Here is a 16,398-nt window from a genome sequence, read left to right as displayed (position 1 = left end):
TCTTGATGATGAACCACATAGGTTGGTTCGAAAAGCGTCGACCAAATACTTCTGATGTGATTTCTTCCGAAAATGTTTCTATTATTCAAAATATAGATCACAGAAGCTTAAATTCGAATATACCAATTTATCCAACCTTATTCTGATGGCATGGGGACATAATATGAAAGCTACTATTTCTTTGGAAAGAGAATGAATAAAATTGAAGGGAAACAATAAAAAGATTATAATCCCGCTTGACCCCCATGAAGAAAATTCATGGATTAAAGCATGGGACGATGATGTAGAAGCAAAATTACTATATCAAGTCATGAAGGAGGACAAAGACAATGTGGAGCCTAACAAAACAAGTGAAATTCTTCTAGGCTTATCTCTTCCCATTAAATAAAATTCAAATATTGAGCCCTACAAATGATAAATTGAAAACTATGAATCCAAGGCTAAGGAATTTTGGTTGATTGAAGCAATACTAATCAAGAAGATCTGACCATGTTTTACAGTAAAAGCAATTCCTATTGTATATGAAAGAAAACTAAGACAATATTTGACACTACTTCAAACATATTTAAAGAAGGAATTCAATATCCCCTTAAGATTTAAAAAACATAATTCTCCTTCAACCCACATTAATGAAGTATTTAATTCAGCAGGTGAACAAGGACGAATGCAAAGTCTTGTTCAAAATTTTACTAGACAAGCAACAAGATGATGGGATACCCATGCCCCCCTCGTCTATGTCTAAATGTGTTCCCTCCATATAACTATCACAACAAAAACCCCAAAGATTGAAGTTGAAGGATCTAATGTATTTAAAACTTTTATCATGTTAAAGATATGGAACATTCATTGCTCTATTTTAAGATAGGGAATCTTCTCTTGAAGCTATATAAAGGAGATATTATACATCTAAGTTATTTCTTATTGTATTATATGTATAATTTTTTCATTTTTCTTGATATCTCCACTTAGTTGGAGAGATGTCATTTTTAAAGGAGATTTGATTTTTACATCTACATGTACTAACCTAAATCTGTCTTAAACCTAAATCTATCAAGCACTGATAGGGATTAAATTTCTTAATGTGTAAATATATATTTATTTTTTTCATTTAATTTCATGTCATGTATGTATAAATTTACACAATAAGAAATTTGATCCCTTTCGTCGCTTGGTAGATTTGGATTTAAAATGAATCTAAAGTAGTCTAATCAAGTTAAAATTTATATTTCTAAACAATTAATATAGATAGAAAACAAACAAACAAACAAACAAAAAAATAATAATGAAAAAGTTAAAAATTATATAATATTTCAAATTTAAATGAATATGGTCTCATACATAATAATACATTTTATAAAACAAACAACATGAACATCAAGGTAATACAAAAATGCATAATATACATGAAACATTGATATCAAATCAATGTGTCAAATATACATGCTAGTGAATCCTAACTCTATTGCCAAATCTGAAGGCATCAATGCTTAAAAGATGAGAATACAACTATAGTTTGATATCTCTCTAGTAGGATATATAGCAGTTGGTAACTTCATATCACCTATCAGATACTTCTTGGGATCATTGGTCATACATGAGGCTTCATGCTATAACACATACCCTATAGATTATATATTTGGCCTGTGAGTGGTATATTGACACCATTCTAAGGTTTTACCAACCAAATATGGTAATTAATACCTTGAAATATGCTTCTAGGTCACATGGGCCATACACAAGGTTCCAAACCACCAAACATGTTCTAGAGAGAGAATTTGTGGCCTATAAATGAGATATGGACACCAATTCAAAGTTAACTCATTAGGGATAGGCCTTAAGGCCTATGTTATGTTCAAAACATGAAAGTCAATGATTTAGGTTGTAAAACTTACTTCTATAGGACACACGACTTATGCAAATGGCCCCAAATCACCAAACACGTGTTACAAAAAATAATGTATAACTTTGAAGGGGATATGGGTGCCAATCCAAATTTTTCAACACTAGGTGTTGGTCTTGCTTCCTAGATCATGGTTCAAGAATGAAAACAAGGGATTTAAGCCCTAACATATTGTTTCTAGAGCTTATAAGCTATGCACATGGCCCTAGACCACCATAGAGCAAGGCCTATAAAATGAATCTAGGATGCCTCACCTATTGACCTTCATGTCCTTTATATGGATCTTAATAACATAATTAAAGACTATATTTATTGATTATTAGCCTTTCATTAAATGGGATTGCTTCTTCAAAACACACTCACTTTAAATAGAAGATATTAAAAGCCTACAAATTATGCAATGCAATGTCTTTGAGTTTAGGTTCAATGTAGCAAATTTAGTGGTTTAGGCTACATAAACCAACCCATATTCATTTATGTCAATTTCTTTTAACAATATTATCAAATATATTGCTTATTAATCTCTAATTGAATACCTTATAGTTCCGATTTTTCATATTCTGAATATATAAGTTTTGGAAGGTGGTTGTTTATTTTTTCATGTTACAAATATAAATGTTTATTTTTTAAAATTTAACTTTTGGTTTTCTCTACAATGTTTTTAATACCTCGAAACATTAAAAACATAGTGTAGACAATCTAAAGTTACATTAAAATTAAAATTATATATATATATATATATATAACTTTATCATAGTTTAAGATACTAAAAACATCGTAGAGACCATGCAAAATTACATTATAATAAAATAAAATAGATATTCCTATTTGTTATATATATATATATATATATATATATTATCATCATTTCAAGGTTTTGCTAACTTTATGAATTTAAAATATATATAACCATCTTATTTTTTTTATAGTAAAAATTGTTCATTAGTGCAATCATGTCCTCTACATTTGTAGATATTTTTATCAGATTTTATCATTTACCTTCTAAAGTGATGCACAAACATGGGCATATACACTATATTTTCCTAGCCTCCTTTCCCCTCACCCCCCGCAAAATAATAAAAAAGTCAAAAAAGATTCCATTGTATTAAAACCCTTGTTTTCACATAGTCATACAAATTTCTCATATATACAAACTATATTTCCCAAAACTAATTTGATTTCGTACCTTTTATCTTATTACAACATATTCAAATAACTAGTTTACCCTCCTTAGAGACACACATCCACTAAATGCTTCCTCTATGGTATGTGAGGAAACATCACATTTTACTTTGTTTACAAATGTTTGGAAAAGTGACAATAATGGATATCATGTTTTTCATATAAACTTCTTGGACTATATATCTTAGGAAACCCCTAAGCACTTCCTCTCATTTTGAGGATGATAGACAAGATATATTTAAGGCTCAAGGTTGTTTCAACATGTTACCGAAAAGAATAGAACTCAAGTTTGAAGGATGACAAATTATTCCTCTCAGTCGCTTGAGCTAGACCCAACTGACAATAATGACTATCGTGTTATGAAGGAAAGGTTCACAAATAAATGTAATATGATATGTCAAGTGGGTCTAATTTGTATGGTTCAAAGGAATGATCATTATATTCCTCAACTAAGTTCTATTCTCCCTGCTAACATATTGATATAGCCTCGAGTCCTTACGAATCCAATTTATCATGGGTACCATCAAATGAGGGGAAGTACATGAGGTTTCCCATAATATATATTACAAACCCCTATAATATATATTATAATTTGTTTTTGCCAATAAGGCCTATCTCGAGAAATGAAGAGTTTTATCATCCTCATCCAAGTTCAACTTCCACAAGTGAAATGTAATGATTGTATTATTATAACAACCTTAAGGCCAAAGCCTCAAGCTTTTATAAAATCTAGTTTATCTTGAGTACCATCCTCAAAACAAGAGCGAATATTATTAAATATACTCATAACCATGTTGAAAGTGATTATCAACATTAAATATAAGTATTTGAAGTACTCAAAACTCTATAAAGTAAAATAGCAAGAATTGATCCATAAAACAATAATGGTAGCAATGAAGAAACCCACCTCTTAGTTTAAAGACTACTAAGGAAAAGTCGTTCAAAGTTCTTACATTTTAGTTTAATAACTTGTGGTAGGATAAGAGACATTTGTATAAAATGTCTATATTTTGATGAAAATAGACAGCTTTGAAATGCATTGTTGAAATAAATTTAAGGAAAATACACTATGTATAATAAAATTAGAACAAATCTATACCCTAAATGATAATAATTCTCAATTCTCAACATTTAGGAAAAATACATCTAACCTTGATTCTTAAATAAACATCATATCAGCTATTTATTTAGAAAAGTTCCAAATACCCTTGCACAATATAACACATATAATAACATAACATTACACCGGTCAGCCTAATAAGGAAATGATTTTACAAATGTTAAATATTCCCTAATTATTTTTAAAATTCATGATATATTTTCGTTTTGGGATGTTTTTTTCCAATTTCAATCCACTGTATCCTTAGTCAGTATCATCACAACAATCTTAACTTGTCAAAATACACCATAAAAAACCGAGTGAAGTTTAGAACACCTCTCCATTAAAGCATACACATACTTCATGAATTGCATCAAGGGGATATGAATTGGATTTAGATAGAGGTTACAAACCAAGTGAAGGTTAGAACACCTCTCCATTAAAGCATACACATACTTCATGAATTGCATCAAGGGTATATGAATTGGATTTAGATAGAGGTTACAAACCAAGTGAAGGTTAGAACACCTCTCCATTAAAGCATACACATACTTCATGAATTGCATCAAGGGGATATGAATTGGATTTAGATAGAGGTTACAAACACTGCTTTAAGATTTTTATGTGATTTCTTAAAAAAAAAATCTTTACTTAAATCATAAATCATAGAAACTTCTAATCTGAGAATCATAGAAACCTCTAATCTGAGAATTTAAAATATTTAAAATATTATCTGGGTATCCTATTTTAAATTTCAAGTAATATTATCTCGCATGGTATCGTTTTTATGTAAAAATATCAAGCAATCATAGAAACCTCTAATCTGAGAATTTAAAATATTTAAAATATTATCTGGGTATCCTATTTTAAATTTTAAGTAATATTATCTCGCATGGTATCGTTTTTATGTAAAAATATCAAGTATCATCTCTGTAATAGATGTTTCGGACCTCAAGTTTCAAAAATCAACCAGCATTAAATAACTATGTGATGCTTCTTAAATGTTCCATACCACCACTAAACAGTTTCATTCCTAGAATATTACTTGGCAGTTGATTTCAGGTAAAGAATGCATTAAACAATGACGAAGAGAATATTCAAGCACCTATTCTGATCCAATATCACAAGGTAAGAATAGGATTTACCTGAGTAGCAATCGGAGTTCACATTCGCTTGGCATCAGAACACAATCACACCCACCAGGATAATTAAGAAACTCGGACAAGCCATATTCTTAGGACAAGAAAGATAATTCTATTGAACTTGGAATAATTTTTGCAGATGCTCATTGCTTCTCTTTGCAATAACTGCATTTTCCTATTGGAAATGCTCGTCAAAAAAGGGTAAAAGAAGAGCTGCAAAATAGAATGTCAATTCCTGCAAGGTTGCTTTGCAGAATGCAAATGATTTTATACAGAAATGCTAGTGATGGTTGCTAACATCCCTTTTCTCAGTCCTATACAGAAAACCTGTGAGCAAGGTCGATAATTACTGCTGTTTATCTCATCATTTTTCATTGGAAGCATATTCGATATTGGGTCACATAGAACAAGCAAAACAGGTTCCCAGCCGAATGCAGATCTTGATGGAACTCTAACAAAATAAATTCTGTTTGAGATTCCTTCTGAACAATGTTTCCAACGTAGCCAACCGCTGAAAATAGTAACCGTCCACAAAAAATTCCGGAAAGGCATTCTTGGTAACTGCATCTTACCAGTTTCATAATAGGTCAAAAGGAAACCCTAGTCAACACCAATGCTTCATACGCTGGAAGACAGTACATCCCTTGTAGAATCACAACCACCAAAAAATGTTTGTCCTTACTGACTTGCAACATATGTTTGTAATCCTGCAGGCCTTCTATATTGACCTCAATCATTTACCAGATCCCATTTTGTTCCTGCATTGTGACCTGAAGAAGGCTTTGTTTAACCAATAGTCGCACTAGAAATGAGGTTCTTGCCAATGTCTGGGATACCAAACACGTTCCAATCAGTGGTATCCATTTCCAAATCTGCTGCAAAATAAGAGAATAGGTTAATAGCTAACAAAATAGACTATGTGGTTTAACGAAGTCTTCCTATACATCAACGCATTATCTTATTATCATAAAGCATGATTGCAACCATAAAGTAAAACTGTCGGAAATCTAGCCCTATCAGTAATAAAATCAATGGAAGACCGTTAGATACATAACCAAAGAAATAAAGAGCCATTTTTCTATTGAAAAACATGGAAGGCCGTGCTACAAAGATCCGTAAAAGATGCTAGATTGTTGCAAATACCTGTGTCCTCAAGTACTGGGAAGTCCCCAGGCATCGGAAACCAGAATAGGGAAATGTGAGAACCCACAGAAACTGCCCAAGAGGATCCTGAGAGCATGCATCTAGTGGAAGCCTATCCCTTCGCTCCGTCAAGTGGTCTCTATAGAAGGCCATCTTAAACCCTGGGTGGGTCTACCCACGTAACCCGAATATCTTAAGATGCCCTCTCTGAACATACTGTCTGAAGATGTTCTCGATAATGTTATTGTATACATAATTTTGAATTTCGATAATGTTATTATATACATAATTTTGAATTTGATTTTGAATTGTCTTTACTGAGATTTTTTGGAAGTTTTTCTGGTGAGTTTTTCTAGTCTAATTTTTCTGAATTTATTGAAATTAAAAGCTGGATGGGTAATCCCTGCACAATCGAAGAGCCCTTGGTGTTTTTCAGGGCACTGAATCCATATATAGTCAAAAAACCAGTTTAAATAACACAAATCAAGATTTCACCTCAAATCCATATAGACAGTCAAAAAATCAGTTTAAATAACACAAATCAAGATTTCACCTCAAATTTTTCTGCAGCACCGGAGAGCCCAAAAGGTCGCATTAAAGACAACTCCATTTGATTTCTCATTATTTGATAGCGAGTGAAGAAAGAAATGGAAGATTTGGAAAGGAAGGGAAAGGAAATGAAGTGCCTTCTAAGTTTTGATTTGAAGGTTTGAAGGTTACATAGTTAGGGAATCACAATTGCCATTAGACCAAAACAAATGAAGTCCCTTCTAAGTTTGGATTTGAAGTTTTGAAGGTTACATAGTTAGGGAATCATGATTGCCATTAGACCAAAACCCGCAGGTGTTGGTCAACGATCGCATTGTCAGAGATAAGGATCCACAAGAAACACACACAGAGCGTTGTTTTATTCAATGTCCAGCAATCTCCCCCCCAGCAATCTCCCCCCAATGTCCAGCAATCTCCCCCCAACGCGAGCGGGGTGAACTCGTGACCTACACTCTGACCCCCTACACTCCACCACTTGTTGGGAATCACAATTTGCTGTTAAACCAAAACCCGTAAGTGTTAGTCAACAATCCATGAGAAGAGGCAGTTAATCCATATCGAAACACAAAAAAATGTGAGTTTACTGTTAAGGACCTTTAGGTACTCGACCATAAGGACCTTTAGGTACTCGACTGTTAAGGATGCGCAAGCAGGCTCGACTGTTAAGGAGAGGACCTTTAGGTACTCGACCATAAGGACCTTTAGGTACTCGACTGTTAAGGAGAGGGAGAGGAGAGGGAGAGGAGAGGGAGAGGAGAGGTGCTCGACCAAAAGGACCGGAGGGGAATCTTGAAAAACCTCCGCCAAGAGAAAATGCTGAGTAGGGGCGGGCTTGGGTGGTGGGCTTATGGTCGAGCCTTAAAGCGCATCCTCAATTGTCTATCCAATATCCAACCTACATAATTTTACATATTACAAGAAAATAAAAACAACAATAAAAACCTTAAACCCCAACCATAAAGAAAAATGTACTTGAAAATGCAACAACAAAGACGCTAAATAAAAACAACAATAAAAACCTTAAACCCCAACCATAAAGAAGAATGTACTTGAAAATGCAACAACAAAGACGCTAAACCCCAACAGATAAAGAAGAATGTACTTGGAGTGCCCCGTTGTCCTTTGAGTAGCTCATTCCCTCCTTGTAGTGGGAAAAAGATGAACACGGGTTTTGAGAATTCCAGGGAATTTAAACGATGAGGATGAAACAGCAAGAGGTTAAGTTTCGAAGGAATTCATTGCCATTAGAAATCAGAAATTATTTCTGTAAATTAACTTCTTCCAACATCAAAATATTAACCCTGAACAGAGGATGAGAGAGTGACTTTATCAAACATCAATATGGACTCTGTGATCTCTCATTTCCTCGACACTTTAGTCATGGGATAGAAGTAAAAGTCAAGTAGAATGCGGTAAGGAAAAGCCCCGAATGAATTGAAACCTTCTTTTTTCGTAGGCACTCTTTATGAATCTTGAAACCAAGCTTTTCAATATTTATATTCTACCCTGTAAAGGATGGTTGGAACGATGTGTGCCCTCGCTTGGTAATATATAATAATAATAATATCTATTTTTAAAGCCACAGCCAAGCCAGACACCAAATTGCTGTATGAGACTCTCTTGTTTGTGGGACAAGGGACCCACCCCTGTGTAGCGATTTTGACTGCTAAGTCTACAAAGGCATACATACTCTACCCCTCTGGTTTTGAACCTGTGACCTCTTAGGAGGAAACACATGCTCTTAACCATTAAGCTCACTCATTTGATAACATCCAAATGAATAATATGACTAAATTTTTTTTTATCAGAAAAGGTTCTTCAAGGTTTATATAAATGATGTGTAGAAAACCAGAAAAAAATTTCTATGTTGGTAGTATTAGGGAATCCTTTAAAAGACTGATAGGTGAAGCTCAGCTGCCAATAAAACGCTGGATCAGATCTTTCTTAGGGCCCTTGAATATTGCATTAATTGTTAGTAAAGAAATGAACCAGGACAATTTTAGGTTAGCTCCCCATTTATAGGTGCAAATATAGTAGTACATTTCATAGAAATCCTTTAAATGTACCGTTCAACAACAGACATTATAAGTTCGGTGCATATACCAATGTATTTCAAGACTTAACAGAACCCCAAGACGTTAAGAACCTTACTAGCCTTCTTATCCTTGGATTTTTAGCATTTGTATTCACAGACACAGTTTTTGGTGCCAGGCTAAATCTCGTCATTTTATGCTCCAGTCTCCACAATGAACCAGATACGATTTACCAAAAACAGAGCCTGTTTAACAAATATTTCCCTACTGAGGTGAAGTGTTAAGCTCAATGCACAACTAGAACGATCTTTGTTTTCAACAAGGACTATATAAGTTATCACTGACAAACTGCCCCATAAATCATTCGGAAGATATCTAGCACATCCTTAATTGATCAGTAATTTCAAAGTAGAAACATTTTGAGTAAGAAGCAAAGGAACTCTTCGTACCTACTACCTACTATCTCGTCAAATATGCGGCACTACCATACACAAAACTATATGCAAATTCACAAATGTAGGATTTCATGAAAAAATCCAACCTAAATGATTTTCTCCTTTATTTCAGAGGCTAAAATTCTAGCTTCATCTTTTACTCAACCGATCAACCTTTTCAATATCCATATCCGGGCCCACCCCGAACCACCTTTCGTTTTGACAAAGGCGACCCTAACATCTTCTCCTCTACTCTACGCAAGATCCTCCCATCAGAAACCCAATTTTCCTTGCTTGATTCTGCTTTCAGTAAATACACCCGTTTTTCATCTGCCATTTGGGAAGCAGCACTCAAATCCTTCCCTCACTCCACTCGTTCCACTTTCACCTCCCGAAAAGTTGGATCTTGCCCCATGAACAAATGGTACGATGATGAATGCAAGACTCTACATCAAGAACTTCGATATGCTTTCACCCACTCTCAACCCTTCTACCCTGACATCAAAGCTTCTTACCATCGTCTCCTTCGTTGCAAGAAATGACTCTTTGTCTCTCATAGAAGACGGGAACTTTCTGCTCTCCTTGCCCACTCCCCTAAACAATTCTGGCATACCATCCTTCCCCGACGCTCCCCTCTTCCATCTGACCTCGACCCTACATCCATGTTCTCTCACACTTCCAACCTTTATGATATTCCAGGGCAGGGCCAAGTTCGTGTTACCTCCCCACCCCCTTCTTGTTACCTATTCTCAGACAAAGATATTAGAGAGGCCATTTGGGTGATGAACAGCAGCAAAGCAGCTGATGAGGAAGGCTACCAAGCAGAGTTCTTTAAACACGGTTTCCGTGCTTTGGTTAGTTATTTGGCTGATCTCTTCAACCATGTAGTCCGTGAAGGTTTTCCATCAGCATGGTCACACCACATCATCCATCTGATCCACAAATCAGGCTCCAACTCAAATCCTAATCATTGCACAACGATCATGGTGGGTCACACATTCTCGAAGTTGTATGCTACTATTCTACATAGGAAGCTCTCCATTGATCTTGAGAAGAGACAACTCAGAGCTAGGGGACAGGCAGGTTTTCGACGAGCTCATCAGACCATTGACCACATCTTCAGCCTCTGTGTCGTGATTGAGGAGGCACAACATCGCTCTTCGAAAGTTTACTGTTATTTCGTAGATTTTCGAAAAGCTTTTGACTATATTCAAAGAGAAGCCTTACTCCAGAAACTCAGAGATATTGGCATGTGGGTGACCTTATTGACAGCGATTACGCGCCTATATGAGTCTGTCCTTGGTCGTCTTCGCATGGTTCATGGGATGTCTGATTTCATCCAAAGCACTATTTGGGTTAAACAGGGTTGTCCATTGTCCCCTACCCTATCTGGGATTTATATTGATGAGTTGGAGGCTTTTCTACACGATCATATCCAGGACATTGATGGTTGCCTTCTTCACCAGGTCATGATATCTATTCTACTCTTTGTTGACGACATGGTCCTCCTCTCCTCATCTCCAGAAGGATTAAAGAGGCAGTTGGATGCCTTAGCTTTGTTTTGCGATCTTCAACAGTTGACGGTCAACCTCGGTAAAACCAAGGTTATAATCTTCAATGGGGTGAAGCAAACTTCGGACCTTCACTTCCTATTCAATGGGGAGGAGGTTGAGATCACCAACACGTATACGTACTTGGGGGTGAAATTCTCAGGTCCCCGCTTCAGTTTGCGGCCAGCGCTTCAGCCTCGAATCAACAAAGGATATGGATCCTTAGCCCTTCTCGAGAGACAGTGCTTTCGACATCACTTCCAAGACATCTCATACAAGACGAGCCTCATGGACACCTTGATTCATCCCACTGTTCTATATGACTCAGAGATTTGGTGGTTGTCTTTACTTCAATCAGATTGGGCTTCAGTTGAGAGAGTCCAAACTCTTCTTCTCCGCCGCATCATTAGATGCAAACAAATAATACCTCAAAACATCATCCTTGCAGTGTTTGGAGCTCAACCCTTTTGGCTTGAGACAGTCTTCAGTTTGGTCTCATTCTTGCATCGTATCCGGGGATTTGCAGTCTCAATAAAGAGTAGGGACTGTTACCTTTACTTGGCATATTTCTCTTATGAGAATATTGCTTGTTCTAGCCCCTCAGGCCGGGCTAGATGGTGGTTTACAGGAGTTTCAGATCTCTGAGACAGTGGACATTCAGTTGGATCATCTCCCTCCTTTCTGATATTCCTTGGATGCTCCTAGTCACCTTCTACCTACTAGACAAGAGTTGAACAAAATCATCAAGGAGAACATCTACAGGCAGTTCGTCCAGGTCACCTGGGTCAATCCTCTGGGAGGGTTGCGCCCAAAGATGGCCTTCTACGCTGAGCACTTCTTAGAGTTGAGAGACGAGCTCATTATTCGACCCCAGGATGCATGCTCTTTGCATTCCTCTAGGCCAGTTTAGAGCAAGTTCTCATAGACTTTAGGTAGAGACGAACCACCAGATTGATAGGCCAAACAAAATCTGCCAGGTATGTCATTTACAAGAAGTAGAGACCGAGGTGCACTTCATTTTTGGATGCCCTACCTACTATGAGATCAAAGGAAGGTTCCATTGCTTGTTCAAAGACTCTCAGACCCTCACAAACTTTTTTAGGTATCCCAATCAGAGATGTTTGGCCTTATATATCCAGGAGGCTCTTAGGTTCCGAGTGCATATTCTTCAACCTCCCATCAGACCAGACCCCACACAAAGGATCACGACATTTTTCAGGGTACTACCTTCAGACAGGGGCACAAAGAGAACGATTGATACCGTTTCATATCCAGACTCTAGACAAGTGAGGATCCGTGGGACCTCACCCTGCCACACGAGATCTCAACAACTAAACCATCTCAGATCTGTCCCTAGGAGGCGGACTAGGTCCTCCAGACCTCAACAGTGCACAAACTCCCCTAGCCAACGAGTTAGTGGACAATATGTACCTCCCACTAACCCTTTATCAGGCCAACAAACTTTGTGGAATTTTTTCAGTACTCTTCAGTCAGTCTCTGATGTTAGGAGAGATGGGTCTGATCTTCTTGGTCAGGGCATTCCATACATTGTATCTTTTATGTTCCTGCATTTATATTCATGCATTGTATTTTTTATTAGAGACCGTTTGGTTGTCCCACATTTTATGAATATTGTACTCAACAATCCCTTTGACCTACTTTTGATCTTGTAAGCAAATAACCCCACTTTGAAATTTTGATCAAAGTTAACCTTTTCTACAGTCAAAATTGTATTTTGGTCAACATAAATGAATGACTTGACCTCGAAATTAGTGATCTACTTGAAATTCGACTTGTAAGCAAATAACCCCACTTTGAAATTTTGATCAAAGTTAACCTTTTCTACGGTCAAAATTGTATTTTGGTCAACATAAATGAATGACTTGACCTCGAAATTAGTTATCTACTTGAAATTCGACTTTAATACCCAAATCAATAACCAAGATGCCAATATACACATTAATGCGCCGGAGGCCAAAAAAGACATTTTGAAAGATTCACCTACAATGTTAATTGAAGTGCCATGATATATGATAGATATGATAAGCCACGTGGAAAGAAAAATTTCACCCTACTTGGTTTAGAAAGGCAACGTTCTCTAAGTAATTATACTGTTCAATTACTTTTGTCAGGACGTGCTTCACAAACTAGGAAGGTTTTCCAAACTCATCTATTCGTTCAACAAAAGTGTTTTGCCCCCAAATTTCCATATTCATTAAAAATAAATAAGACAACAAATTAGTAACACTACAAAGTGATCAACAAATTAGGTATTCCAGACTAATAAACTATGGACAAGCAAGCATATTTTACTTGCCCCTTTGCTTCGGAGTCTGCTGGATTTTGTATCTGGCACATGATTGACATGTATGTTTGGTCTTGACTCTTAGCTCAAAAGACCTTCCGTTGCGTCTCTCAATAGCCCTAGTTCCATCCCGATGAGCTAGAGAAAATGTTTATCTGTTCAAGTGCATGTCCTTGTAACCTTGTATCTATTAGTTGGATTTGAGTTTTGCCATTGAAGATAACCTTTCATTAAAGACCTTCCGTCGCATCTCTCTATAGCCCTAATTCCATCCCGATTAGATAGAGAAAATGTTTCTGTTCAAGTGCATGTCCTTGTAACCTATATCTATTAGTTAGATTTAGTTTTTGCTATTGAAGATTAGCTTTCATTAATAGTTCATAACATATGCTTCTTCTTTAAATGTTACACAGATTTGAATTTAGAGGGGAGTGAATTGATGTACAGTTTCTTAGGTTAAGTAGTCTAATAGCTATACTCAGAGAGTCCCTTTTCCTATGTAAGAGATCCAAAATATAAAGTTGACATCTAACTAGACTATGACCTAAAATTAACATATTATTATTGTTTTGGAAGAAAAACAGCACAATATGCAGCAGAGGGCCAGAGGCTACTTATAAGCAGAATTACTATAGATCTACCCACAAGAGAATCGGGCCTCAAATTCAGAACAGCTTTGTTTAGGCAATACAGTTAATAATATGTCAAATTACAGAGATTTTACAGAGGCCTCAGATTTGGATTTCTTTTTTCCTGGGAACAAACCCTTCCACAGTACTTGACTGTTCAGGCGCACAAACCCCACTCACCCACATAGCTTGATTTCTGATACAGATTTCCATTTCTTTTGGACAAGATTTGTCTCAAGGCATCGGAAATGTTTAGAAGGTACCCTCGTTACGAAGAAGCAGGCATCGACCATACAATGATACGAGAAGCAAAATAGGTACAGCAGAATGACAGATTCAAGGAAGCGCTTCTGTACCATCCCTCTAAGTCTAATTATTTACCCTCGACCAAGAGCACAGCAGAATACAGAAAAGAAATTCACACAATAGGAAAATCAATCATCTCTATGTAGAAATTTATATTAAATCAACCAGCAACTCTTTGGTTACCTCGTATAAAGGGACCGAGAGAGATTCTGGCCTTAAAGATGGGGTCTCGATTTCAAATATAGGCATCGAAATCCTGCCATCTTCAATAAACGTTTTCTTCCCATGAGGAAAGACAATAATCAGACAGAAGAAACCACTACATTCGTGATATGCGCGGGCATCAGAGCCAATATCATCAGCACAGCAAGTATTCCAATGGGAAGAAGCAACAGCAGCAGAGGAGGAGGAGGCAGCGGTGGCAATATTAAAGGAAGAACAAGCAGCGAAGCCGTGAGGCAAAACAGCACTAATAAAGATTCGATACTGAAGTAGTCGGCGATGTAAGAACGCTTATTTGCCCGCTCTTCGCCTTTCATGTGTCCTCTCGGCACTTCCACGAATGAACCATGGCGAACACCATTCATTATGTTCTACATAAAGTGCATCTGGAGCTCCCAGCCACATTTGGACCTCGCAATCTCAGAAAAGAAAACGACGATGAATTCTGCGTCGATTCATCGCAATATGAATGAATATACCAAATTCGCCAACCAAGGTTCACAAATTTGTTTCCACGTTACGGCAAGAGGCGCCTTCAGTGTCTTCTTGTCATATATAATAATGTATCACGAGGAAAAATTGCAATAAATCCAAGCTTACCGCCAAACGACAAATTTAACCTGTAAAGGACCACTGGCCCATTCGGAACGGAGAATTTGAAGAATAACCTAGAGCAGAAAAGCTCCTGCACGCGCTTCAACCGCCAAACTGCATCAAGCTTTACTCAAACTAACCATTTTTACCCCCAGCCAACATCTGACACATAAAGCTTCCGGCGCTCGGCACAAAAATCTCGGACCTGCACTAAATCCCTCGATGCTACGGCTAGCTTAAGCCGTTGTTAAAAGTTTTCGATTCCTTTTCATAACAACACTCCATAAAATAGTTGAATAGCAGCGCTTCACCAGAAAGAGAAAACTTCATATCTGCCCAAGAAAGTAACATCAAAATATGCACATAATTGAAGGCCGCGTCCGATTTAAATGCTATTCGCGTGCCGGCATAAGAATTGCCTCGCGCCTTTTGAGCTTTTGCCGCATCCTTTCTCCCTGAAAGACTGACTATCCTTACCTAAAAGCATACGATCTACACCAACGGCTTTACTATAATACCAAAGAAACGTCCAAACTTTCGAGTCTATAACAAAGAGACTTCAAATCTACGGCCAACACACTTCTTTCGATCTGCTCCAAATTACTGCCTTGGGAACCTTAAATTTCTCCGTTCTGTACCGAAAAGATTTCAAATCTGCACCCAAAGTCGTCAAGAAAAGAGATTGTTCGAATGCGGAAGTCACCGGCCCGTCTTAATTTCAAGCTTCTTCGATAATTCTTGACTTTTGAATCCAGCCTTCAATCCCTTCATCATCCATGGCGTTCAACACGGCAGCTTTAGCCTTGCCATCTTTTTCTTTTCCCTTTGGAGAAGGTGTGGTAAAGAAGAACCACAAATTTTACCCCGCCGTATTTACGGCAGTTCACGCCCGATATATTCGAAAATATCCCGCGGTCTCAGAAAACCCTAAGTAAATGAGTCGCAGGCCGGGGTCAAAAAGATTAACTGATGCATTGCAATTTGCGTACAAAGATTCAATGTATGTGAACTGTGGGGTGGATAAAATATGGTATATGACACCTTGTGGCCCCATCCGCTTATTCGATTGGAAGGGTGACGAGTCAGGCGTCAGGACGCATGGCATGAGGACGAGATTTCGGACGAATTCATTGGACTTGAGAATAGGTCGGAGTGGGGGCTGGCTGTCTGATAGTGGTCAGACACTGTCGGCCCATCGTATCTGGAACTAAGACTTATATACCCTGTCCTTCCTTCCCGTCCGGTACCCAATGTCGGTTCTTCTCCTCTGGCATTCGGTCACGTTCTGCTCCTCTGGCGGTTCCATCACA

General features: G+C 37.3%; 1 protein-coding gene across 1 annotated transcript; it reads right to left on the bottom strand.

Annotated features, from left to right (window-relative positions):
* Positions 1-5,412: 5,412 nt before the first annotated feature.
* LOC149138756 (ARGOS-like protein) lies at positions 5,413-16,027 on the bottom strand. Its single transcript, XM_089446725.1, has 2 exons — positions 14,456-16,027; positions 5,413-6,195 (listed from the first exon to the last, which is right to left on the bottom strand). The coding sequence occupies exon 1, from the start codon at positions 14,857-14,859 to the stop codon at positions 14,575-14,577; it is 285 nt and encodes a 94-aa protein (XP_089302851.1). The 5' UTR covers positions 14,860-16,027; the 3' UTR covers positions 5,413-6,195; positions 14,456-14,574.
* Between the last annotated feature and the right edge of the window lie 371 nt (positions 16,028-16,398).

Source organism: Pinus tabuliformis, chromosome X (genome assembly GCF_031772625.1).
Source record: "Pinus tabuliformis cultivar Carrire ecotype Pingquan chromosome X, CPIR1, whole genome shotgun sequence".
NCBI classification, from domain to species: Eukaryota; Viridiplantae; Streptophyta; class Pinopsida; order Pinales; family Pinaceae; genus Pinus; species Pinus tabuliformis.
Note: the sequence above shows the minus strand (reverse complement) of the source record. Positions and strands in the feature narration are given on the sequence as shown.

Coding starts and splice junctions, on each gene's coding strand:
- LOC149138756 (XM_089446725.1), bottom strand. CDS start 14,859: ATGAATGGTGTTCGCCATGGTTCATTCGTGGAAGTGCCGAGAGGACAC.